We start from the raw sequence: 27,040 nt of genomic DNA, 5'->3' as shown, positions 1-27,040 counted from the left end.
TATCTTATCAAAACTATAGTTAGGATCAGTAAAAGTAATCTATTTTATTGGAAAACTGACAAAGCAAATATGTACTTGGACTTACTCCATAGATGTACATCATAAGCTGCTAAATAAAGAAATATGACTGGAATGAAGAGTTCCTAACAAACAGACCTATCCATGTCATTTGCACTGAATTTCAATGTGCATATGATTTGCAGGTAATGTAAATTGTGAATATTTCTATAAATGAAATGTTTTTATGTGGACTATTTACAATGTCATCATCAGATTTCTGTAAATTCTTCTGTTGATAATGAAGTTTAGTGAAATAAGTACATAAAAATCTTGTATATGTGCTATTAATAAAAATACATCAGACATAGAATACTGACATCAGGGGTGGCATAGAAACAAATAGGATAATCCCACTTTATTCTGTTACACTATTTACAATTGCATCAACCACAAACAGCCTGCTTGAACTTCTGATGTTATGCTACAGGTTTCTTGTATATATTGTGATCAGTAACACTCCTTGGGGACATGCTATAAGTTTTATTACTAAAGATTTCTCTCTGCTAAGAATAACATGATGGATTCTGTTTACTAGGGACTCTTCATTCCAATCACAAGCCTGGTCTGATATTCTGTATTCAATATTTTGTTCATTAGCAAACAGTATGAAATTATATCTAACCCCTTCCAGAAGGCAAGAAACGCGGCATCAACAGATGCGCTGGTATCTACTGCCGTTTGGTTCTCTTGAACGAACAGAGCAAGCTACGTTTTACTAAATGGTTGTTTGCAGAATTCTTGTTAATATGCAAGTATAAAGTGTGATCTAAGTTATAACAGATTGATTTCAGTGATACAGGTCTATAGACATGTACATCTATTTGGCAACCCTTCTCCAGTACAGGAATGACCTGTGCATTTTTTCAAATCACTAGAAATGCTTCATTCTTTCAATTACCAATGATACACTGCTGCTAGAACAAAAGCCAATTCTTGCTCATAATCTTTTCAGAAACAGTCTATTTTAAGTTTGTCATAGCTTATTAAAACGCCTTCATTCACCTCTTCCAAGGAATTGTTTTATTTTTTCTGAAAACTTAAAATTTCAAAAGTTGTTTGTTTTCAAAAATATTCGAATCCTAAAATTATTACATTCCAAACTCAGTGCCTTAATTTTATAGCCCTAATTTTTGTGTTTCCAAAAATATCCAATGTTATTTAAATAATGTGTTTGTTTGTTAACTATTCAAATTAGAAGTTTTCACTGTCTTAAAAATTCTTCGTGAACTTTGGGAATCCACATCACATTATAACTTCCCACTAGTAAAGTAGTGCCTGTTATTGCATCATTTTCTAGCTATGCATCTTTTGCTGAAACAAACTCATTTCACTGCTTGTTGTATCTTTAATTTTTATGTCTTTTATGATAATAATTAAAAAGTAATAGGCTTACTATTCTTCAGAAAGAGAAAATAGAAAACTTGCACTTAACAATGAAGACAACTATAAGCTACTGGCACAATAATTTGAAAAACTATTGAACTGTAAAAAACTGAGCAAACAACTGGAATCCCTTATAATGTTCCATATAAAAACTGAAAACCACCAAGTGCTGATATGATTAAAAATTACATCAGTCTATCAAAACACAACAAAGCCCAGGTGAAGATGGTCTCACAGCAGAAATTCTAAAAGCTTGTGATGATCTATGTGTCAATTAAAAAAGAAAAATGGTATACAGCCTGGGACACTGAAACAATTCCAGAAAACTCGAAGGAGCATTAATTTACCCACTTTATAAAAAAGGAGACAGAACAGATATTAGTAACTACAGAGGAATTTCATTACTGTTCTTAGAATACAAAATCTTATTAAAAGCTCTTCTGAACATATTAAATCCTCAATTAGATAAAGCTGGCTTTTTAGGAGAAACAAATCCTGTCATTAGCAACTGAAACAAACAATTAGATATATGAAAATATCAAATTAAAAGATAGTGCTAATTTTCTGAGACCCGAGTTTCTCCTAGCATATACAACTTTCAAATAACTTTCAGAAATGGCGGGGTGTTCTCCTGCTGAAATATCGGCGGTCGCTGAAAGTGTTACCTGGCTGGATTCTTGGAAGTTATTTGAAAGTGCTAATATTTGTTGCTTTAAAAAGGCCTATGATTCAATATACAAAATCTCCCCTCTCAAAACCTTGAAGAAATTTGTTCTCACTAGGAAAACTCTGGAAATAATTAAACAGATTCTCACAAATACACTATCTAAAGTTAAATTACATGGAACAACTTCTAGTGTCCTCTAGGATAATGCATCTAAATGTGCACTATCTTAGGAATACACTCAATTTGCTCCAAGTATTCGTGGATGAGAATTCACCACACCTGTTAGTAATTACAGGACATGAACTAAATGACAATGAAATTGGGTATTACAAATTAGATGGTTATGTGTTAGCAGATAGTTACTGCAAGCAACAACATAAAGGGGGTGGGGTGGCAGTTTTTGTAAACGACCATCTACCATTTAAGAAAATCTCATTGGTTGAACAATACTGCAAAAAAGGAACAATTGAAATGGCTGATGTTGTGGTCCACATAAATACTCATTCAAGCAGATTAGCTAAACATAAAGTTATTGGTATGTACCGCCCACCATATACAGATGTGTTGTACTACCTTGATAGACTTAACAGGGCAATTAGACAAACAGGCCCCACTGACCTTAGCATAGTTGGAGACAAATATTGATGCAGACTCCTATACTATAACCTATTTGAAAATAACAGATATATTTAACTCGTATAATCTCTCAAATATAGTGAACCCTGTCAGTGAACTATTGTCAGATGCTGGAATGTTTAAAATTTGCTGTACCAACAGTGACTAAGATAACTGAGAAGAAGCAGATCCTGAGTACCACCAACATCAGTGCCTCCAAAACTAAGCTAGCAGAGGAGAAATGTGACACTATTTACCAAACTAAAAGGTCCAAAAACAAATGGGAAAAATTTTATAGGCCAGTGCTGAAACATTACAACTGCTGCTGCCCTCTCAAAGAAATAACCATGGTACAAACCAACTCTCCTCTTTAATAATAGGCTGAAACTTACACCTAGGATGATTAAGTTAAGGCAGAATATATATGATCTTGACTGTTTATATAAGGAAACAAAGCTACATATACACTCCTGGAAATTGAAATAAGAACACCGTGAATTCATTGTCCCAGGAAGGGGAAACTTTATTGACACATTCCTGGGGTCAGATACATCACATGATCACACCGACAGAACCACAGGCACATAGACACAGGCAACAGAGCATGCACAATGTCGGCACTAGTACAGTGTATATCCACCTTTAGCAGCAATGCAGGCTGCTATTCTCCCATGGAGATGATCGTAGAGATGCTGGATGTAGTCCTGTGGAACGGCTTGCCATGCCATTTCCACCTGGCGCCTCAGTTGGACCAGCATTCGTGCTGGACGTGCAGACCGCGTGAGACGACGCTTCATCCAGTCCCAAACATGCTCAATGGGGGACAGATCCGGAGATCTTGCTGGCCAGGGTAGTTGACTTACACCTTCTAGAGCACGTTGGGTGGCACGGGATACATGCGGACGTGCATTGTCCTGTTGGAACAGCAAGTTCCCTTGCCGGTCTAGGAATGGTAGAACGATGGGTTCGATGACGGTTTGGATGTACCGTGCACTATTCAGTGTACCCTCGACGATCACCAGTGATGTACGGCCAGTGTAGGAGATCGCTCCCCACACCATGATGCCGGGTGTTGGCCCTGTGTGCCTCGGTCGTATGCAGTCCTGATTGTGGCGCTCACCTGCACGGCGCCAAACACGCATACGACCATCATTGGCACCAAGGCAGAAGCGACTCTCATCGCTGAAGACGACACGTCTCCATTCGTCCCTCCATTCATGCCTGTCGCGACACCACTGGAGGCGGGCTGCACGATGTTGGGGCGTGAGCAGAAGACGGCCTAACGTTGTGCGGGACCGTAGCCCAGCTTCATGGAGACGGTTGCGAATGGTCCTCGCCGATACCCCAGGAGCAACAGTGTCCCTAATTTGCTGGGAAGTGGCGGTGCGGTCCCCTACGGCACTGCGTAGGATCCTACGATCTTGGCGTGCATCCGTGCGTCGCTGCGGTCCGGTCCCAGGTCGACGGGCACGTGCACCTTCCGCCGACCACTGGCGACAACATCGATGTACTGTGAAGACCTCACGCCCCACGTGTTGAGCAATTCGGCGGTACGTCCACCCGGCCTCCCGCATGCCCACTATACGCCCTCGCTCAAAGTCCGTCAACTGCACATACGGTTCACGTCCACGCTGTCGCGGCATGCTACCAGTGTTAAAGACTGCGATGGAGCTCCGTATGCCACGGCAAACTGGCTGACACTGACGGCGGCAGTGCACAAATGCTGAGTAAGCTAGCGCCATTCGACGGCCAACACCGCGGTTCCTGGTGTGTCCGCTGTGCCGTGCGTGTGATCATTGCTTGTACAGCCCTCTCGCAGTGTCCGGAGCAAGTATGGTGGGTCTGACACACCGGTGTCAATGTGTTCTTTTTTCCATTTCCAGGAGTGTATTTAAGGAAAAGTACAGTCAAGCCAAAAAACCTTTAAGACAGACCTTTAACTTGGTAAAGCAATGATGCAACAGAGCATTCAGCCTACATAGGTAAGGCATTCTGGAGACTAATCAATGAACATCGTAAAACCACCAGCAAGGGACGGAGTGAACCAGTTAGCATTAGACATGAGGGACATCTATTGGAAGATCCAAATGAAGTATGTAATTTATTCAATAAGCATTTTCTCTCTCCTTTTGACCAACCAGCCCCTATTATAGATCTACAGGCTGGCACACCAAATGATGTCACAGATAGTATACAGCTCGAATTTATGGAGGTGAATCAACAGGAAATATTTAGCACAATACAGAAGCTAAGGAACAAGCATTCATCTGGATGGGATAGTATCTCAAGTGTGATGTTAAAGAAATGTGCCAATGAAATAATTAAACCCCTTATCTATCTTATCAACTGTAGTGTTATGAAAACATATACCCATATGCCTTACAAATAAGTGTAATTCAGCCAGTCCATAAGAAGGGAAGTAAAGAAGCAGTTTAAAATTATAGATCGATATCACTAATCCCTACCTTCAGTAAAATGTTTGATACAGTTGTCTTGTCACAACTCACAACATTTTTCTCAAGACTCGAAATGCTTAACGAAATGCAGCATGGGTTTAGGAAAGACCTAAGCATGGCCACTGCTGTTACCAGTATCTTCCATGAAGTATATAGCAATATAGAACAGGGTATGCAGACAGTTGGAATATTCTTTGACCCTGAGCAAAGCTTTTGACTCAGTAAACCATGAGCTTCTCTTAAAAAAAACTGCGGGCGTACAATATCAGTGGTGCATCAATGAAAATTCTATCCATCTATCTGGTGACTCAGAAACAGTGTAGTAGTAATAGTAGTAGTAGTAGTAGCAGTAGTAGTAGCAGTAGCAGCTTTATTCATCCGTAGATCTCTTTTACAAGGATATAGGACATGTCAAAGTATTTGCAAATTTAGATCATTTTAAAATAAGCTAATTCGTACACACATATATTTACATAATTCTAGTTAGAGACAATCATTAGATTTACTATTGGTATACAACACTTTTTTACAAATAACTTATTAAATAATGTAATGCCACATTGTTCACTCATATCTCACTATCAGTCACAGCACACACTATACACACATTGTTTCATAATACTTCACTCACTACACACACACACACACACACACACACACACGGTGATCTCTGGGCCATTTTCTGTGCCGCAACTTCCCATTTGCTATCCTTAAAAGCTGAGTCAGCATCCCTCCATAATGAGTGAGATGTTGAGCTCAGAAAGAGGAAGAGGTTTTAGTACTGTGCTACACATAGCTTGGGGATAAGTATTTCTAAAAAGGTGAAAAAAAAACAAAGTGAAGGTGTTATGTGGAATGTTCGATATTTTATAATCATTATTATTATTATTTATTTGTATAACATTTTTAATAAAAACCCCTGATCTGTTTTAGCTAAGTAATTCTTCAAAGTATAAAATGTATTGCATAACAGGCACTTTTTAGCTGTCTTTTTAAATAAGTGTATTTTTGCAATTTCTTTAATCTCTTTTGGTAATTTATTGTACAGTTTCATTTCTTGGTAGAAAATGCTGTTTTGAGTTTTATGTTTATTTTTTCTAAGTAAAGGTAAGTTGAGTGTCTCTTGTTGCATGGTCATTAACAGAGCTGCTTGTGCAGTAATTAACAATGCAATGTTATTTTTGATGTGCACAGCTGACTGGTAAATGTATTCACATGGAGCAGTTAAAATCCCCAGTGTTCTGAACAGATCTTTACAATGAGCTCGACTAGTATTTTTCGTTATTATTCTTATGGCTTTTTTCTGGAGTTTGAAAATTGTGTTCATATTTTGTGCATTTGTTCCCCAAAAAAGAATGCCATAGCTAAGAATTGAGTGTACATATGAATAATATGTAACTAAAAGACACTGCATGCTATACATTGATGATAGGAATCTAAGGGCATAATATACTGATGACATTCTGTCTGCAAGTACCTTTGTGTGTTCACACCACTTCAACTGAGAATCAATATTCATTCCTAGAAAATTTGCATTTGTTACACAGTCTATGCCATCTACATCATAATTTTTCATCTTCAAACTGAAATTCATGGCATTAGTTTTCTTTATGTTCAATGTCACTTTATTACTTATTGACCAGTCATAAACTTCCTTGAGAGTTTCATTTGTTTCTCGGCAAGGAGTTCCCTTGTTTTCTCAGTGAGTACAATATTGCTGTCATCAGCGAAGAGGATTTTTCACCATGAGTAACACTACTGGGAAAGTCATTGATGTATATCAGGAACAGTATTGGTCATAATATGCTCCCTTGCAGAACACCTATATTAATGTATTTTGGTTCTGATAAGTGTTTTACTAAATGTTTAGATCTATTTGAAGTATGTGTTATCTCTACTCTTTGTACCCTATCTGTTAGGTATGATCGAAACCAGCCATTAACTACCCCTCTTATTCCCAAAGCTCCTAATTTATTTAATAGAATCTTGTGGTCGAATGTATCAAACACCTTAGAAAGATCCAAAAATATGCCTGTGACACACTCATCTTTATCAAGAGCATCAAGTACAACTTTTGTGAATTATACTGTGGCTGACTCCGTATTTTTGCCACTTCGGAAACCAAACTGTGATTCACTTAAAAGATTGTATTTATTCAGGTAATTCATTAATCTGTCTTTCATAATTTCTTCTATTATTCTTGAGAATGCTGACAGCAGGGAAATGGGCTGGTAATTTTCTATGTCTTCTGCATTACCTTTCTTAAGCAAAGGTTCAACTCTTGCCTGTTTTAACTGCTCTGGAAATGTTCCTGACGTGAAGCATTCATTTATTATATTTGTTAAGGGGCCTTGTATAATCCCTATGCATTGTTTCAGTATACACATTGGTACTTCATCTAAGCCTACTGACTTTTTATTTTTTAGTTTTTGAATTGTTTTACTGACTTCATTCTCTGTGGTTGGAAGTAACATCATTGTTTTTAGTGCAACATTACTTACAGGTGGCATTACACATCAAATTGACAATAAGATCCTAACTTTTAAATCCACAAGTGCAACAGTGACATGGGGATTCCCTCAAGGCTCAATTCTTGGACCTTTTCTCTTTTTAGCATACATTAATGATGTTGTACACCCCATTAATTCACACATTGTAAGTTATGCTGATGACACCTAAGTTTTATTTCACGGTAAAGATTGTGAGGAACTGCAATCTTCAGCACGTAATGGGATACTAGAATTAAGTTCATATTATCATGCACAAGGATTAAAGGTCAGTGTAATAAATCCCAGATGCTAATATTTACAACTGGCAGCTCACACCACTCATGCATAAATGAGGTATGTGGCATAATGGTAGAGAAAGCAAATGTGTGTAAATTTCTAGGGGTCCATCTGGACTCAAACCTTTGGTGGATTACCCACATTAACGCTGTATGTAAGAAAGTCAGCAATGGGCTGTATCTTCTTCGCCAACTGTCCAAAATGGTGCCCACCCACATGCTTAAAACTGTGTATTATGGGACAATCTATCCCCATCATAGCAACTGTAAGGAATATGGGGTTGTGCTGCAGACATTCACATTAACAGAGTTAAGGATTGTACATGGACTAGTCTATAAAGGCTCTTGCCATGATGTTTTAAGACAGCACAAGTACTTCACCATAACTCAAAAGTTAATATTAGCAAAGTGGAATCTATCTATGCTATATCTGGCCACCTCTTAACCATCTGTCCTGTGTGGTTGGGTCAATTTTGTATTTTCAAATGGGAACCACAATTTTTATTGAAGATTTGGATACTATGTGAAAACATACTTAAATGTTACTCAGACTTGCTTGCGGTATATGGCAATGTAATCGACAAATATCAAGTGTGCCTGTTTTTGTTATTAAGAAACAATACATTTGGTTCTACACTGCTTTTACAATGAAAATGTAAACCTTTGTGCTCTAATGGTTAAAACTGATCAGTGTCCAATCATCCTACATTGATTGAAATTAAGCTTAATGAGAAGTTCAGACAGGCGGGTACTAGAGATGTAAAAATATCACAAGGGTCTCATAACAGTACAGTGAAAAATAATGTTAGTATGTCACAAGATTCACAAAAAGGACAGTGAAAAATAATGTTAATATATTGCATCAGAATATCAGGGGATTGGAAGCCACTTGTGTCTTTAAGACGAATGCTGAGAATCTCTATCTCAGGTATTCATCAGCAGCTGGGAATTTGGTAGTCAGGTGTCACTGACTCTTCAAAGTAAGTACCTTGTATCTCATGATAAAACTCCTCTAGTCAGTCAGGAATGGCTCTTTATTTCAGTTTCAAACGTCTGTTTCCATGCAGGATACATAGTCACCTATGTAACGTGACTACATAGGAGCAAACACAGATCTGGACCCAGTTTTGTCCAATACAAGTCCATTCTTACCCACGTGTAATCTCTACACTGTATGTGACAATTATTAATGCCAAAAATATGTCTAAGCTTTTCAGCTTTGTTAAGCAGTGAGAAAAATAAGAGTGAATTGACGGAATGCTCACTGGAACTAATTCACCACTCCAGTGTAAAAAATGTTGGCCAGCAGAGACTCACCTTGTAAATCTGTGGTCTTGATGCTGGAGGCAGCCACCGACGCACCAATGGGCTGATGAGGCGAGCATCTGGTCTGGAGGCATCCTGGCGTAGAAATATGCTTGCCACCAGAGACACTGTCACCGATGTCACCAAGCCCAGTGCTGTGTACCAAAGGTACGACACACAGTACACTGCCCACACCTCACTGCACAAGGAAAGCAGTAGTTCAGCTACATATGCTAACAGCTATTTCAATGAAATAAGCTAATAACAAACATCCCATTTCAAAAATTGTAATATGCTGACTGTTTTTGTATCCTGCCCTTATAGTATACAACATCTGGAAGTGTACAGAGTCATCAGTTAGTTGGTGATGTGTATGTTTTAAAATTGCCTCTGTTATAGTTGTAATAATAATGCTCACTGCAATTTTATATAAATTTGTAAGTTATCACTTAGAACCATAAGAGAAATGATGCAAATAGCAAATTTGTGAACTTTGATTCACCAATGAGCAACAGAATAAATGAAGGTGATAAAATAAGAAAATTATTCATTACTAAAATTTAACTTACATGACAACTGCTTTAGAAAATTCACAATTATTATTCCTAGTGTTAGGTGGTGGTTTTTTTTCCAAGCCCAGTGCTGTGTACCAAAGGTACGACACACAGTACACTGCCCACACCTCACTGCACAAGGAAAGCAGTAGTTCAGCTACATATGCTAACAGCTATTTCAATGAAATAAGCTAATAACAAACATCCCATTTCAAAAATTGTAATATGCTGACTGTTTTTGTATCCTGCCCTTATAGTATACAACATCTGGAAGTGTACAGAGTCATCAGTTAGTTGGTGATGTGTATGTTTTAAAATTGCCTCTGTTATAGTTGTAATAATAATGCTCACTGCAATTTTATATAAATTTGTAAGTTATCACTTAGAACCATAAGAGAAATGATCCAAATAGCAAATTTGTGAACTTTGATTCACCAATGAGCAACAGAATAAATGAAGGTGATAAAATAAGAAAGTTATTCATTACTAAAATTTAACTTACATGACAACTGCTTTAGAAAATTCACAATTATTATTCCTAGTGTTAGGTGGTGGTTTTTTTTCCAAAACAGTCACATAATCTGTTTAATAATCTTTTATGCAGATCCAACTAGTAAATCCAATCAATGCTACATGAAAACTGAATGCAATAATAACAAATGCCATTGATTGCAACTCTGATTAGCTCTATCCCTTTTCCTTTCGATATGGTGAAGATGTCTTCTAATGTACTCAACCTGGGGCTTTTAGCTGGTTGGCAAAAGGTGATAGTCACTGGGAGACCTCCACGGGTCTTAAAAATGTTTTTGCTGAGAGCCAAGACCTGAACCAGGTATATGCTGGGAAGAGCACTCTTCTGGCAGGATGAATTGGGGATGACCAGCTTTCCCAGCCCATTATAAAGATTCAGTGTGCATGAAGCACAAAGAATAGCTTTTGCCAAATGTAAGATCTGAAGGACAAGAGAAAAAACACTACTGCTAGCATGGGTCCCACCCGTTAGGCCCAAAGGGTGCCAGCTGGAAATTTTGTTCAAAATTTAGCAAGGAGATCCCTGATTGGCTCATAGCTTTTATTTTGGTAACAGGGGAGAATTCATGTGCAAGTGTATGTGCATGCTCCCTCATTGGCCAGTGGAGGAGATTTGCTGTGTTTTACCCACTCCAACAGGGAAATGTACTTCATTGGTTAGCCATGGCAGAATCCTTAAGCATAGGGAATTTATTAGAATATTTATTAAATTATCAGTGGTTGGAAACTGAAAGTTCTATTGCAACTGGCCAACGAGATTCCAATATTGGCAGAATGAGATAAGTTTTATAGAGGTCAGTAAGAGTACACTTGTTCCAGGAGCATCATAGAGAGCTCTTCTCCACAGGCCTTAATACAGTATGCTTTCCCTAGAGCAGAAATCAGATGCTGAACTTAGAATTCTCAGCCATTACTGAAGCCATTCTCTGCTCTCATACATCAGTGGAGTGGTAAGCATGGACCATACTTGCATTTGCCGATCTGATTTTCACAGCCAGCTAGCTGCACCCATGATGTGCTTAGGTGAGTGTACTGGTATTTGGTTGTGCTTTCCTGGGACTTTCCTTTGGGTCATTAACTTATTTCACAATGATTGGTCATATTCATGAACACAGTTTTAAGTTGTGTCTATCATGTATGCACCCATCTGTACCAAGGCTGTCATACATGTATTCAGTTCCTTATTCCTTTGATAAATGACTATCCTTGATTCAGTGGCTAAAATATTTTTGTTGTCCTTCAGCAATAAATCAGATTGTTATAGTGTCACTTAGGATCTTTTCTTAATTTGATGGTTCCTGTTATCAATATGTCTGTGTGAGGGATGGTACCCATGTTGCATGTTTTACTTGGTCACCCTTTGCAATTTAATTAGACAGGCCATTTTCTGTTGCATGACTTTGTTTTCTTTTAATTTGCATGATCTTATGGGGAATTATCTATCACTGTAGATCTTCTTTTTTCTTTCTTCTTTATCGTTGCCTTGTCCCACGTCACGTAGGGTTGGCATTGCTCTTCTGGATCCTTCTCCTCCATAGTACTCTATCCATTGCCTCTTCCTTCTTCCATCCTTTCTCCCTTAGGTCCCTGGATGTCTTATCCTACCACCTCATCTTCGGTCTCCCTCTCCTTCTTGCCCCTTCAATCTTTACATCTTCAACTCTGTTTACGATATACTCTTCCCCTTTTCTCTGTAAGTTTCCGTACCACCTTAGTCTGCTCTCTTATATCTTTCTCCCCATGGGTCCCACTTTCACAGCTCCTCTAACAAATTCATTTCTAATCCTGTCCTTCCTTGTTACCCCACACATCCACCTCAGCATCCTCATTTCCGCCACTTCCATCTTCCTTTCCTGGGCTACTGTGATTGGCCATGTCTCTGCCCCATATATCATAGCAGGCCTTACCACCAACTTGTACACTTTCCCTTTCAACCTAATGCTCACCTTCTTGTCACACAACACTCCACTCATTTTCCTCCAGTTGTTCCAACTGCAATTTATTCGGTGTTGTATCTCACTTTCCAGTCCTCCGTCCCTCTGTATGTATGACCCCAGGCATTTAAATTTGCAGACCGATTTCAGCTCGTCATCCTGGATCTTGCAAGACCTCATCTGCACATCCTTCAGTGCTGAATGTTCTGACTTTGTCCTGCTCATTTTCATCCCTCTTTCTTGTAGTGCCTTCCTCCAATCCTCCAGCTTTTCCGCAAGTCTGTCGATGCTCTGCTCACAAAGAACCACATCATCCCCAAACATCATATTCTACGGTGCTTCCTTCTTCACATCTTTCACCAGCACATCCATAATCAGGTCAAAGAGGTACGGACTAAGCCCAGACCCTTGATGTAACCCTACTTTTACTGGATACTCTTTTGTCATGCCCACACTACTTCTCACCTGTGTCATTGCTCCACTGTACATTTCCTTCAGTAACCTCACATACTTCTTTGGCACGCACTGCTCTCTCATGCTTCTCCATATTTTGTCTCTTGGGACTCTGTCATATGCTTTCTTCAAATCAATGATAGCCATATGTAGATCAGCTTGTAGCTCCCCGTGTCTCTCCACTATCCACCTTAAAGCATGTATTGCATCAGTCGTTCCTCTTCCAGGCATGAACCCAAACTGTTCTTCACACACCACAGTCTTCTTGCATAATCTTGCTTCTATAACTCCTTCCCAAATTTTCATTGTGTGTGCCATCAGTTTAATACCTCTATAGTTATGCAGTCCTGCACATCACCTTTCCTCTTAAATATTGGGATTAGTACACTAGTTCTCCACTCGTCTGGCATCTCCTCCTGTTGCCAAATCTTCTTCATTAAATCCCAAAGGAACTCAATTCCCTTTTTACTGAGACACTTCCATACCTCAATGGGGATCTGGTCTGGGCCAACTGCCTTCCCATTTTTCATCTTTTCAACTGCCTGTTCAACTTCATCTCTTCTTATATCCATCGTTAATCCTTCGTTTGCCCCTCCTTCCTCAGTTTTCACTCTTACATTTTCTTCATTCAGCAATTTCTCAAAATAATTCAACCACCTTTGGATTATTTTTCCATGGTCATTCAGAATTAGTCCTGTTTCATCTTTCATTTGTTTTATTGTTGTTAGATCCTTAGAAGCTTTATCTCTTGATTTGCCTATCCGTATCAGTTGTCTCATATCCTGATTTTTCTGTAGTTGTTCGTATGCCTCCCTTACTGATTCAGCTTTAGCTTTAGCCATAGCTCGTTTTGCCTCCTTCTTTGCACTTTTGTATGTGTGCCCATCCTCAGCACTTCCAGACATTTCCCACTTCCTCTTAGCGTCTTTCTTTTCCTTCACAATGGTGGGTACTGGGGAAATAAAATACCCAGGGTGGACCAAACTAGCAAGCATCTGCCCCTCTAACAAGGGAAGGGGGTTGGCAGCAGGAATGGCATCCAGTTGTAAAAACATTGCCAAAACAAGAGGAATTATCTATCACTGTAGCTCACCAGGGATAAATTCTGTAGTGTCTCAGGGAGATGATAATTACTCAACTGATGTCTCACACTAGATTTTGTAAGACTCACTATGTTTATAGGAAGCAATAAATTAAAAAGGAAGTTAAATTAAATCCTTTATTGTTATATGCAAAAACTGGCTAACGAATGGCTTGAAGTGTGGCAACCACAGTTTCTCAATACACTTTTTGTTGACTTCTCAGTTGTAATACAACATCTGACAATAAAGTTCGATGAATGAAGTCAGAATGGTCAATTGGGCAACACTGGTGACTCACAACACTGCACCTGCATAGCAGCCAGTGTTGATAACCTGCCCCCACAATTGTTAAGTCCAGCACTGTGTGTGTTCCATGTTAGACCTGTTGGACAAAGTGCTTGTTTGCCGTGTTGATTCAGAACTGAGAACAGGACAATGACCAAGCAAAAGAGCAATTTAAAGTTTTGTTTTAAGCTTGGCAAGACACTGAAAGAAATGCATGCAATGCTGGTACATGTTTATGGGGATCGAGCAATGTCCATGAACTGTGTGTACGAGTGGTTTGCCTGTTATCAAGGAGGCTGGGAAAGTGTTTCTGACAATCCCCGTAGTGGACAACTGGTGACTGCTACCAATGACAAAAACATTGAGAAAGTGAGGACATTAATCATGAATGGCCATCGATTAACTGTGCACATGATAGTGAATGAACTGCAGATGAATGTGAATCTATGTGACAAATCCTTACCCAGGAGTTAGGGAAGAGGAAAACGTGTTGTTATCTTGTGGCACATCACTCGACTGACAATCAGAAGCAGGCACATTTATAGGCTTCACAGGATTTTATCGAAATGGTAGATGCGACACCCAATTGCTTGAACTGTATTGTCACTGAGAACAAAACCTGGTGTCTCCAATATGACCCTGAAACAATCATTTTTAATAGTCAAGACATTATCCACAAGGACTTTCTTCCTGAGGGAATGACTTCGAATGCTGCATGGTATGTTAAAATTTTGACCTGTTTCGTGCAACGTTTATGCAGGGTATGACCCCAGTACTCACAACAAGGTTCCTGTTTTTTTGTTCATGACAAAGTTCACCCCCACAAAGCCAATATTGTCAAACAGTTCTTGGCAAAAAGGGGGTGGTGCAACTTGACCACCACCATACTTACCGCATCTCAATTCTTCAGACTTCTTCCTATTCCCTTGGTTCAAATTCGTTTTATAGGAAAGAGATTTGATGATATTCCTGACATATAATGAAATGTGACACAGCTTTTGAGCAGCATCACAAAGGAAGATTCGTGCAAAGTTTCCAGGACATGTATCGCAGAGCTCAGCAGTGCATAGTTATGAGAGGTGACTATTTTGAAGAACAGTAAGGTAACTGTAGTTCATTTACATTAATGTCGCAGGACTATTTACTGAAATTTATTGTCAGAGTTTGTAAATACATCTGTTGATATCTGAGAGCAAGTTTGACATTATTGTTCGAGCAGTTCCTACCTTCAAGCTGCAGGTCACTGTTCAACAAATAATGCAGCACATTTTTTTCCTTGGCCAATTTCTGTTGAAAAGTGTGGAATTTTTTGCGGTACATTTCTGCTTCAGCCTCTATAGTTCATGAAGTTCTGATAGGTGGCGGTGCTATATGTAACCTTCAAAATGGAGAACTGTCATTGAATTTCTTTTGGCAGAAAACAAGAACTTCACAGATATTCATAGGCGCTTGCAGATAGTCTACAGAGACCTTGCAGTGACAAAAGCATGGTTAGTAATTGGGTGAGGTGTTTGTCATCACCACAAGAAGGTCACATAAACTTCTCTGATCTTCCACATGCCAGCCAGCCACACGCAGCTGTGACTCCTGCAATGTTTGAATGTGTGGACGCTATCATTCAAATTGGTCAACAGATCACAATCAAACACCTCACTTCACAACTGGACTTCTCTGCTCGTAGGGCTGACACACTTGTCCATCAGATGGGGTCCTCAGAAGTGTGTGCCTGCTGGGTTCCTTGCCGCATAGTGGAAGACCATAAAGAAACAATGAAGGGCCACTTGTGCAGAATTGCTTACACATTATGAGGCTGATCATGACAATTTTTTGTTGAACATTGTCACAGATGATGAAACACGATTTCTTTACTTTGAACTGGAAACAACATGGCAATCCACGGAGTAGCACCACACCAACTCTTCTCTGAAGAAGAAGTTTGAAGCACACCTTTAGCCAGTAAAGTTGTGGTGGCAAGCTTCTGGCACTCTATTTGATGTCCTCCATCACAGTGCAATGATCAGCTCTGAACTGTATTGTACTACCCTCAGGAAACTGAAGAAATGATTTCAGTGTGTTCATCACCACAAAAATGCAAATGAACTTCTCCTTCTTCATGACAATGCAAGGCCTCATACAAGTCTGTGCACCCAAGAGGAGCTCACAAAATTCCATTGGACTGTTTAGTCTCATGCACCATACAAACCCAAATTTCGCGTCTTCCGAGTTCCATCTGTTTGGCCTAATGAGGGATGTACGTGGATGATGGGGAAATTATTGATGCAGCAAGACATTGCTTCTGAAATTGACCAGTGGAGTGGTACTATGCAGGTATACAGGACCCCCGAATAAGGTGGTGTAAGGCCGTTGTGTTGAATGGAGATTATGTTAAAAAATAGGAATTTGTAGCCAAAAGAGTGGGGGAATTATATGGTGTGTTGAAATCTTAAATAGAACCAACTTGCTTTCAGGAGAAAAGTGTTATGTTGCTTATTGTATGCTCCATGTAAGTTGGTGCAAAAGGTGGAATGGCAGAAAAGTGCTAGTAATTCCAAGTTGTTAATTGTTCCAAACAAATCAGTTACATCTCACTTAGCATTTAAAACTTTCTATACTTATTAAAACTTTGTTTGCCTATAATCATGTCCAGTTTGGAAGCCAAGTTTGGAAATGCTATGGTCCTTCTTTGTAGACAGATACAGTAGGATTTCAGAAAGCTGCAAGAGTTGGTGGAAGTTGGACAGATATTCAGAAATCTATTAGTGGAAAACTGGAAAACAAGAGAATCCAGTTGTCTGAAATGTGGTGTTATACAAAAAGGCTGAAAACTAAGTGGACTAATAACATAAGAAATGAGATGGGTACCCGCAGAGCTGGTGAGAAATGAAATATATGTGAAACACTAATTGGAAGAAGGGTGAGGTTGATAGAATATATGTCAGTACATTAGTGAATACCTTCCATCAGAGAAGTCAGCACGATTGGTCACAGGTTTGTTTGACCGCGGGAGACTATTATTGAGATGTTGAAAGAACTGAGCTGACAGACTCTTGAAGCTAGAATCATGAGAAAGCCTACTAACCGAGTTTCAAGAACCAGCTATAAAGTCGGAGAGAGAGAGAGAGAGAGAGAGAGAGAGAGAGAGATAGAGGAATTTTCTCATAACCGAAACAATGGTAAGAGACTGCTATTTGTTGTTACTTACACTGCTGCTTTCTTTGATAAAGATGTTCTGAACAAGAGTTTAGCGAAAATTTTTCTCCATCTGAAAATCTTTGCAGGTGCCTCTTTAGTACATTACATTCTGACAGAAATTAGAGTCATCTTAGATTTAAAAATCTAGTCAATTTCCGTGCTTCATTTCTGACTGTATCACTATTAGGCATAAGAATAATACGAATATAAACGTGACATGATATGTATATTCTTCCGCATTTGCTGTTGTCTCACTCTAGTTTCGTAGTTTATTAGGCAGACAGGATTTAAATGAGATAGCAGCAAACACAAAACAATACATGGCAAAATGTTTATATTCGTATTATTCTTATGATGAAGAGAATAGTGTATGTGATTCACAATTCATAAAAGTTCCTATTAGCAACCATCTCTTCTCACAGGTAGGAAAAAATTCAGAACGTAGAGTTGGCCATATTGACAAACATCCCCAACAGTCTTGTCAGTCGGATTTTCGTAGTACATTGGAATGCTGCTACATTCGAAGATGAACAATACGGAATTTGTATTTACTTAGTTGTATAATGCATGAAAATGCAGTGGTCGAATCTCAGGGCAGAGAAAAAAAAGTTCGTCTTCCACTTAAAAAAATAAAAAAAATTAAGCCGCAGCCATTTTTTTGGATTACAAAAACTGGAAAAAAGGTACGGCTTAGATTCGAGTAAATACGGTAGATAAGAGAGCCGTAGAGGGCAAAAATTATAGGGGAAAGCTGAGATTGGACCATGTGCCATGTATGGTTCAACACATTGTTTGGAGGATAAGAGCACCTGTCATAGGAGAGGAAATCCAGGGGAACTATATCATACCACTGAGAAGTACAAAGAAAAAGGAGTCGGCCTCACCTGGTGCAAAAGTCACTGGGTACAGCTACAGTGCCATTCTGTGAGTGGTCAAATTCGTAGAGGCAGCCATCAGTGCTCAGTGGCTTGGTGGCAAAGCCAATGTTTCCACGAGCTTGGTGTAGCTGTGCACCAATCACCAACCAGCCCATCATTCCCATGCCAGTCATGCTACCCACAATGGCACTCTGTGGAAAAACAGCAAGTGTATTAGACACAGATTACACCTACAACTCTTCAGACATGCATACTAGAAAGAGAAAATTCATGGGAGACACAACTAAATGATTGGATATGGAGGGAAGAATACATATAAACATGCAGTATTGTTTAGGAACATCTCTGACAGCAAAAACAGCCTTAATTCTGCTGTTTATCAAGAGATATCTCACGGATGGTGGTTGACAGTGTTATTACAACATTTTCCTAGAATAAACAGATCCAATTCAATGGAGATACTATAGGACTTAACGCACTCTTCATTGTTTTTCAGTTACAGGTCTCAAAGGCTTTACAACAATAATTTAATAAACTGACAATGGCTGTTTCATAGTGGGGCGTCAACAAACCAATTTTTGATATTTCAAGTAGCCTGAAAGGGGGCACCAACAGCTCACTAGATGCAACCCAGTACCTACACCACAAAGTGAACATTGTGAAATATCATGAATAGCTCTAAGCCACAAGGATGATAAAATGGAAGTTACAATTTGATTGTGTCTGGATGAAAACGGCACCCAACTTTTTGTCTCTTTGCAGTGAATGCTTGCTTGACATTAGATGCAGCTAGAGAGCAGTGGCCTCCATTTATATGGGCCAAGGAAGTGTGGGAGACTGCAACCAAAGCAATGCCAGACAGCAGCCATAATTTGAGAAAACAATGACCTTTGAAAAAGCACTTTGACATCAAGATTGTAACCAAAGGGCAAATAGCAAAGTTTGTAGAGAAGAATCAAACTTATTTTCTCACATCATTATATCAATTGGAACTAGCTACAAGTGCCTTATATTATAAATTAATTGTCAGCTAAGCATAGGATGGGAACTAATGAGTGAGTAGAGACTTCTGATTGCTGTGACAGAACTGAGCTACTGATCCTTCATTTTCCGAGCTGCACTGTAATAGTAAGGACGCATTTTTGACATAGTTTTTGTGGTCAGTGGGTTGGTATCTTGTAAACTGTATACATGTGTTCAGACTTCTATATCTAAAAACAAAGACGATGTAACTTACCAAGCATTGGTATGTTAATAGACACACACACACAAAATTCAAGCTTTCGCAACTCACAGTTACTTCATCAGGAAAGAGGGAAGGAGAGAGAAAGATGAAAGGATGTGGGTTTTAAGGGAGAGGGTAAGGAGTCATTCCAATCCCGGAAGCGGAAAGACTTACCTTAGGGGGAAAAAGGGACAGGTATACACTCGCGCGCGCGCGCGCACACACACACACACACACACACACACACACACACACACACACACACATATCCATCCGCACATATACAGACACAAGCAGACATATGCCAAGAACTATATTGCAGTTTTGCTGATCATGTCCATCCCACTGTGCAATATTTGTTCCCTAATGGTGATGCTATCAAACCAGTCTCAGGACTGAAGACCACAACAACAATGGTGATGCTGTGTTCCAAGATGATTAGCCCCTGTTCACATAGCTCACATTGTCCAGGAGCATGAGGATGAATTGTCGCATATCTCCTGGCTACCACGGTCACCAAATCTCAGTGTTAGAGCTTTCGTTGTCTACTTCGGAAGTGTATGATTGTTATCCACCTTCATTATCATTACCATAACTTGCCACTATTTTGCAGGAAGAAGGGAATAAGATTTCCTTGAAAACCACACAGGACCTGTATTTATCCATTCCAAGATGACTGAAATCTGTTTTGAATGATAAGGGATTTCCTACACTGTCTTGGGCATGAAACTGTGTTGTGCTTTTGGTTTCCAAATTTTTGTCCATCCCCTGCATATTGTATAGCAGTTGTCACAATACCAAGGTTTTCATTTTTTATCTAAGTCTGTACAGGATGTCCTAGAACTAACACCACGTATAATTATGACAACACTTCTGTGTTTTGTTTTCTGACAAATTAATTCTGTAACCCATTACTAAATGGAAATGTGCTGTATAAATTAGTTTCTTCATTTATGAGTCATCTATAGTGGGAATGACACTTACTGGACTCAGATACTTCATTAATTCTAGATGGTAGGTTTTCAGCTCAAGTTGTGATCTATCTATAGTTCTGAAAATTAGTTCTTGTATTTGATTATTTTATCTATTTTCAAGAGTATTGTGGTTCCATGAGAAATACTAAGGTGAATATGCTGAGACTTAACAAAATTTAATGATAATCCATCTGCTGATGTTTTCAAATATTTCATTAGTTTTGTGTGGCATTCAGTTTCCATATGCCTCCCAGGGTTTATGTGCATTTAATCTACTTCTATAGATTAATTTCCTAGAACAACAGCCACCAAAGTGGTCAATGTTTGTGTTATAGTATTCATTATAGTTCCCATTATCATCAGCTTTCCAGTCAGGATTTTGCAAATACTTCTTGACTTCATCATTTCCTTTTTCATTAATTACAACTGTAGTATTCCAATTCCTGCTATGCTGGCCCTTTCTTTGAAGGTAATTTGTTCTTTCTGTGACATATTCAGGTGCAATGATTGAATTTAGATCTTTTCTCCAATATAGTTCTTTTTCTTTTTCTTGTGTCTTTGTCCCTCACTGGCACAGGTTTGATGGATGTGTATTTAGTTTAAGGGGTGGCTGGATGCCCCTCCTGTCACCATCCCATTACACCCTGAGATGGAATATGTGTACCTCAACCATCTCCATGTAGTGTTATTCATGTGAATGTTTTGTATACGTTTGTGAGTCATGTAACTGAGGTTGTACTTCTACATGGATACTCTGCAAATCACATTTAAGTGCCTTCAGTATCAGCCTGGTACTCACCTACTGGGATGTGGGAAACAGTGTAAAAACCACATTCAGGCTGATCAGCACACCAACCCTTGTCATTAATCCACTGTGCGCATTCGATCTAGAGCCAGTACAGCTACCCCTTCTGGAAGCGGCACTTGAACATGTGCGCTTACTGGGTGGGTCTTTTCAGTAATACACTTATAATATTTATTTCAGATGATTATAATCATTTCAGAAGGTATCCCAGTGGTGATCCTATTACTAATATTTCCAAATATTGTAAATTCCTCATCACAGTGGTTGGGCAGGTAATATGAAAAAATTCAATAAATGCAATATAAATTATTCATCCAGCTTTCCCCATCACCAGCAAACAGTTGCCTTCAAATGCATGCACATAAAATTACTGTAAAGACCACACCAATTTACTTTCTTCCAAGTGTGACTTCATATGTTAGATAAATTATATTGTTGTTAATGGCACTAAAAGCAGTAACTCTAAGCAGGATGCATAATAATTAATCACGGGAACTGACTTGGGTTAAAATATATGATAACAGAAGCAAAAACTTATGTTTGCAAATTAGTCATTGTGTGATAAATGCAAACATGTGGTTATGAGCTGCCACTGGCTTTCATATGAAATATTGTCCTAGTTAGTTCAAATGTGTTTGAAATGTATACCTTTCAATAAGATCATCATCTAATTGGACTCAAATTTCACTCATGGTCTACCTTAACAAGAAATACAATACTACATCAGCACATTACATGTTATAATTTACTATATGCTAATACCTGTGTAAATCTTGTTTGCTTGGCGATCCACAGGTTGTAAGTAGATGGTTATGAGATCTCGACATCATGCTCTGTATTTTTACTAGTATTTTGTAGCATAAGCAACACAAACATTTTAATAGATATTGAAATGAAACTTTTATCAAATAATTAGTGTATTGTGGACTGTAATAAAAACTTAAATACTGTGGAATTCATAAATGACTGAAAATTAACTTTTGTCTTACATACTGAATTACGTGTAATTTTTATATTAAGTACCCTGTGCTTCCACACTATTTAGAATAAAAGGTCAAAACAAATTCTATTCTTTTAATTATTAATGTGTTAAAAGAATAAAGCAGAAGTATTTACCAATTCCTTGTTTTGTGTATTTAAAAACATGTTTTTTAGAAATCAATTTTTTCTCATGATAATTTAAGAACATATGAAATGCTCCAGCTTAAATTATTTAATATATTGTTGAATACTCAGGCTTACTGTGTAAGCAAACCCTGTATTATTATTCATACAATTTTTTAGCTTTAATACTGGGGTAATGATACCTAAGTTTGAAAAAAAAGTTGGTTATGGGAAATTGGAACTAAATATTTGCTTGTCATTTTATTCTCAATGCTGACATATGAAAACATTCCAGCTCCATAATCTTGTCAATTCTGAGTGTTCTCTTCATCTTGTTAAGTTTTCTTTCTTTTCTTTGTTCTTTGGGCCACCGTTGTCATGGCTTCAGCAGCTCATTCTTCACATTGTCTCCAGTTTTGATGCCTAGTGTGCTCATGGTTTTTAATCTGCTTGCTACCCCACCGTTAAAACATATTATGGGATGCATCACATCAGTCTGAATAGCTGACATGCTAACAAAAAACAGTTTTTGTTAAGCACTCCCAAATGCAACTACTGAAACTTTCATTTGGATTATGAGTTTTGCCATGTAAACATTCTTTCCTAGAGTTTAGAATCTGTTCTTCAAGGGTATTACACAAACGAGTTCTATGGAAATACTGGCACCAAAATTAAATAATGAGACATTTTAGGCAAGGTTTTGTGTTTGACACTAGTGTGACAGCTAGGCATTTAAAAAAAAAAAAAAAAAACATGCACCACACTAACTTTGAAAGTGCATTTAAACGTGAAAACGATGAGGTAATATACATAAAGCATGTATTTTTAGAATCAGGAAGAATCACAGAATTGTACTGGATAATAAACAAAATTTTCAGTTTTTGATCCATCTTATCCACGTCCCGCTGAAAGACATCTTCCTAATGCAAATATTTTACATACAGCTCATGCCATTAACAAGCTGTCTTTTAACAAGTACCTGTGAAAGGAGGTGTTCCATGTGCTATCCTCACATTGGGCACAATATAGCACTGCCATCTACTCGGGAGCACATTACGAATTCTTTCAAATACCCTCATTCCTCTCATAAAGGTTGACAAGATGGTACAATTCCATGGTCCAGTTCAACAACTGTACCAACGGGAATGATTTACACTACACGTTTGAGATGACATCTAAATAGCAGATCTGAAATTATTGACAGCAATATGCCACCTGCATGGCCTTTTTGAAAATCAAGAAAACACCACAATGATTCCAGATTTACTGGCGGCACAGAGATGCTCTACTACAGCAAGCAAATTAAATAAGTGGAAACAATGCCAGTGCATTCTGGATAACAGATCTCGGGACTGAGCTGTTTATCTCTTCAGTATTTAACACTGGTAGTAATGTGAAATGGATGAGAGAGGGGGGAGGAAGAGTGGGGGGAGGGCAAAAGCCTGGTGTAACTACTCTGTACATACTGAAAATAATAATTATAATCCTGTCTTTGTATGCTCTATGGAAATGATTCTCATATGGCTGTAGTATGTTTCTTGATCCCTGTTGCTTAATGGTGTAATTCTGGGTGTTCTGCCAAGTCATTGTGTCCATTTTATGCACAATATTTCGACAACTGACCCAGCCATCATCATTAGGTGCTGTTATTATGTGAATTTGCTGCCTGGACTTCAGCCAGGCTGTGAACTTTTGTTGGTGTTGCCCCACTGTTTATAACCGAGTTTGAGCTCTATGGACCAGAGTCATTAGGACTTCTTTGTGATGGATGGTGATGGCTAGAAACATGGAGATGAGGTCAGTGTGCATAGGTTTTATACACTGCAAATAAGTGCAACACCCTCAAGGATTGTGTTCAGTGGCACCTAGGTACAATATGTGTATACTGAGGGGTTGTAGTGTTAGTGATCCAGTTTCATTGACATAGATGATCAGACGGCACTCAGGAGGTCTGTCTATGCATCCTCAGTTTTGATCCTGCAGGCAGTAGCTGTCTGAGTTTAGACATGTATGGTGTTTGCACCATTCATTCTATGGTATAACCATGATCCAACCATGATCCAACCATGATCCAACTCCTGTTGAATAGCTTCAGTCATTTGAAAGAGGTCAGACTGTGGGCCTATGGGAAACTGGATGCATGTGTTGACAGACCGGAGCACATGTTGGGCACAGTGTAATGGTGGCGTGCCACAGTAGTCTGTGAAACATTCCCTCATGGCAGACCAGGTTCTGGACATCAGCACAGCACAGATGCACATCAAGATTGATGCAGCGTGCAAACTGTGGTGGCTGACTGAACATCATCCAGGAATGAAATCTGGGCACTAGTTTCACCTTCTGTGTCATCAGGGACCATCAGGAACTGTCTGCTTGCAACAGATCTCAGAACATATGTGAATCTGGCTGCACTTCTGCTGACACCATGACACTGCCAATTGTGATTACTCGTGGTTGCATCAGATCTTTCTGCAGATTAAACTAACCAATGTCCACTACTGTGCACAGGCCATTATCCCCATGCTTCTGCCATTTCTTCAACACAAAAGTGATGTGCTTTTTCAGCAGGACAATCCATATCCACTTATGGTTGCTACAATGCAGTATGCTCTTCATGGTGTACAATTGCCCTGCCCAATACATCACCAGATCTCTCGACAATAGAATACGTATGGGACATGATGAAGCAGGAACTTACTCATTCCTTAGAGGCTGCAAAAACCACTGCCAAACTGCAACAAAAGCCACAAAATAGTGGGGACAAGCTATCACATCTGGCACTTTTATGAATGTTTGCACACGAGAACATGCACCTGCATTACCGACAGATGGGATACACTGTGTGCAACTGTTTGGCACTCTTTGCTGTGATGTGTGTTTCATTCTAGAACTCAGAGTTATTATTAAATGAGTTTGCAAATATTTACTTGTAAGTTGAGTATTAACATAATTTTCTTCTTCTTCTTTTTTCCCTACACTTCATGAGAAACAGTTCCACACGCTTCAGTGGAATACATATTTTTTCTATTGATTCAGCACATGCACCTGACTTCAAAGCATTATCCCCCCCTCCCCCACCCCCACCCCACCCCACCCGCCCTCCCCCCTATTTTCGAAAATGTTGCCACAAGCAGTAATAGCAGTGTGGGTGGTAGGGAGTGCATTTTATTGGAGTCCTGAGAGGAAATGGTAATTTCATATACACTCTCGTCTAGTGCCACTTTACCAAAATAGACTCACCCTGTCTGACAACTGACTTCTCCACATGGGTATGAAATTTCAGTCATAGATGTACGTGCATATCTAAAAGTGGAATTTTGCAGAAAACTCTCAGATTTGTTGTTAACATTGCTCTTTGGAAGCATTATGATTTGGCTAATTACAGTAAGGCTACTACAGTTATTTAATTTCTAGAAACTAAGTGAAATAATGAGGGAACTGTACAAAGTAAATGTAATTTCACTGCTTACCTTGGCATTGACCCATGAAAAGAACATCCCAGTGGTAAAAAGTGCCAATGATGGTCCATGTGACATTGAGCCTAGAGAAATAGCCATCTGTAAAAAAGGAAGAGATACAGCGGTTGATTTGAAGAAAGAAACAGTATTAAAGTTAGGGCACTCTATTACAACCAGTACCAAGCTTAGCAAGCAGAAGCAGCATCCAATATCTTGACAGATTTAAAAAGCAGACAACACTGTTTTCTGTTTAGCATTACAATGAGTATGTTGCTATAGACATATAATGCAGATTTCATGTTAAGGACAAACAAAATAGAACAGAAGTGATGAGGAGTAGCTGAAAACAAGAAAGATAAAAAGAACATGAATATAGCAGGAAAAACATCAGCATTTTAGTTTTGTCACAGTTTTTGAAATCCAGGTGTATGCTGTAGGTTCACATACATTTATTGCAAGTTTTTGACTGCAAAGAATTTGAGAGGGAAAGCCATATTAGGACTTAATTTTCTGAAACATTGCTGCATCGTACTACTTCTGAGGGAGAGATTTGCACTTGTGAATTTGAAGCACAAGAAGATCAAATTAAAATTCGTAGATAATGTAAAAACATCAGGAGAAGGGAGTTATTCGGTAGACCTGGTTTTCACTGAAAAAAGAGGGAATGGCATTACAGAAAGAAGAGGAACAAGTGGGAGAAGAAGCAGTAGGCGAAGTTAACTGCAAATGAGGGAGAGACTGTAGTGAGGTTCCATCAGGTGATTTGATGGAAGCTGTGACTCAAGTTTTGATCACAGAAAGTACTGAAATTGATTATGTAGAAGATAATGAAGAATGGGAAGATATGCGGACCAGCAAATCAGAAGAGGAAGTGTCAGAATACTTAGAATGCAATGCAGTGGAAGAGAAGTATCTCATTTTTATCCCGAGGAGATTTGTTGATGCCCTGTTAAATGTGTCAGAAGATGAAGAGAGCACAACTGAGTTTTAGAAGTTGTAAAGTGTTCAGATGTGCTACAGAGGCAAAAGGGAAGAACAATGAAGACGTAGCAGCTAGTGACTGCAGAGACAATCTGTGGAGTAACTTATTCAATGGAAATAACTGGAAAGTAAATCTGTGTTCAGAATTCCAGGAACGTGAAGAATCTTAGTGAGGTCACTTTAAATGAAAATGGTATAGCAGGATGTGAGAAAGATTAGATAATGAAGATTATTGAATAAGAGAAAATGTAGATTACCCACTTGTTAGATATAAATGCCACTAGGAAACTGTAAAATTAGCACTGGAGAAGAT

The 27,040-nt window shown here is 38.8% G+C and overlaps 1 protein-coding gene across 1 annotated transcript in view; it reads right to left on the bottom strand.

Annotated features, from left to right (window-relative positions):
- The window catches only part of LOC124619398 (sodium-coupled monocarboxylate transporter 1-like), a 336,549-nt gene that overhangs the window by 27,961 nt on the left and 281,548 nt on the right, over positions 1-27,040 (bottom strand). Inside the window, exons 12-14 of the mRNA XM_047145752.1 lie at positions 25,759-25,845; positions 18,187-18,371; positions 9,284-9,470 (exon numbers count right to left, since the gene is read on the bottom strand). Coding sequence (XP_047001708.1) covers positions 9,284-9,470; positions 18,187-18,371; positions 25,759-25,845 — 459 coding nt within the window. The remainder of the gene's footprint in view (positions 1-9,283; positions 9,471-18,186; positions 18,372-25,758; positions 25,846-27,040) is intronic.

Source organism: Schistocerca americana, chromosome 6 (genome assembly GCF_021461395.2).
Source record: "Schistocerca americana isolate TAMUIC-IGC-003095 chromosome 6, iqSchAmer2.1, whole genome shotgun sequence".
Lineage (NCBI taxonomy): Eukaryota > Metazoa > Arthropoda > Insecta > Orthoptera > Acrididae > Schistocerca > Schistocerca americana.
This window is presented reverse-complemented; position numbering and strand designations above follow the sequence as displayed.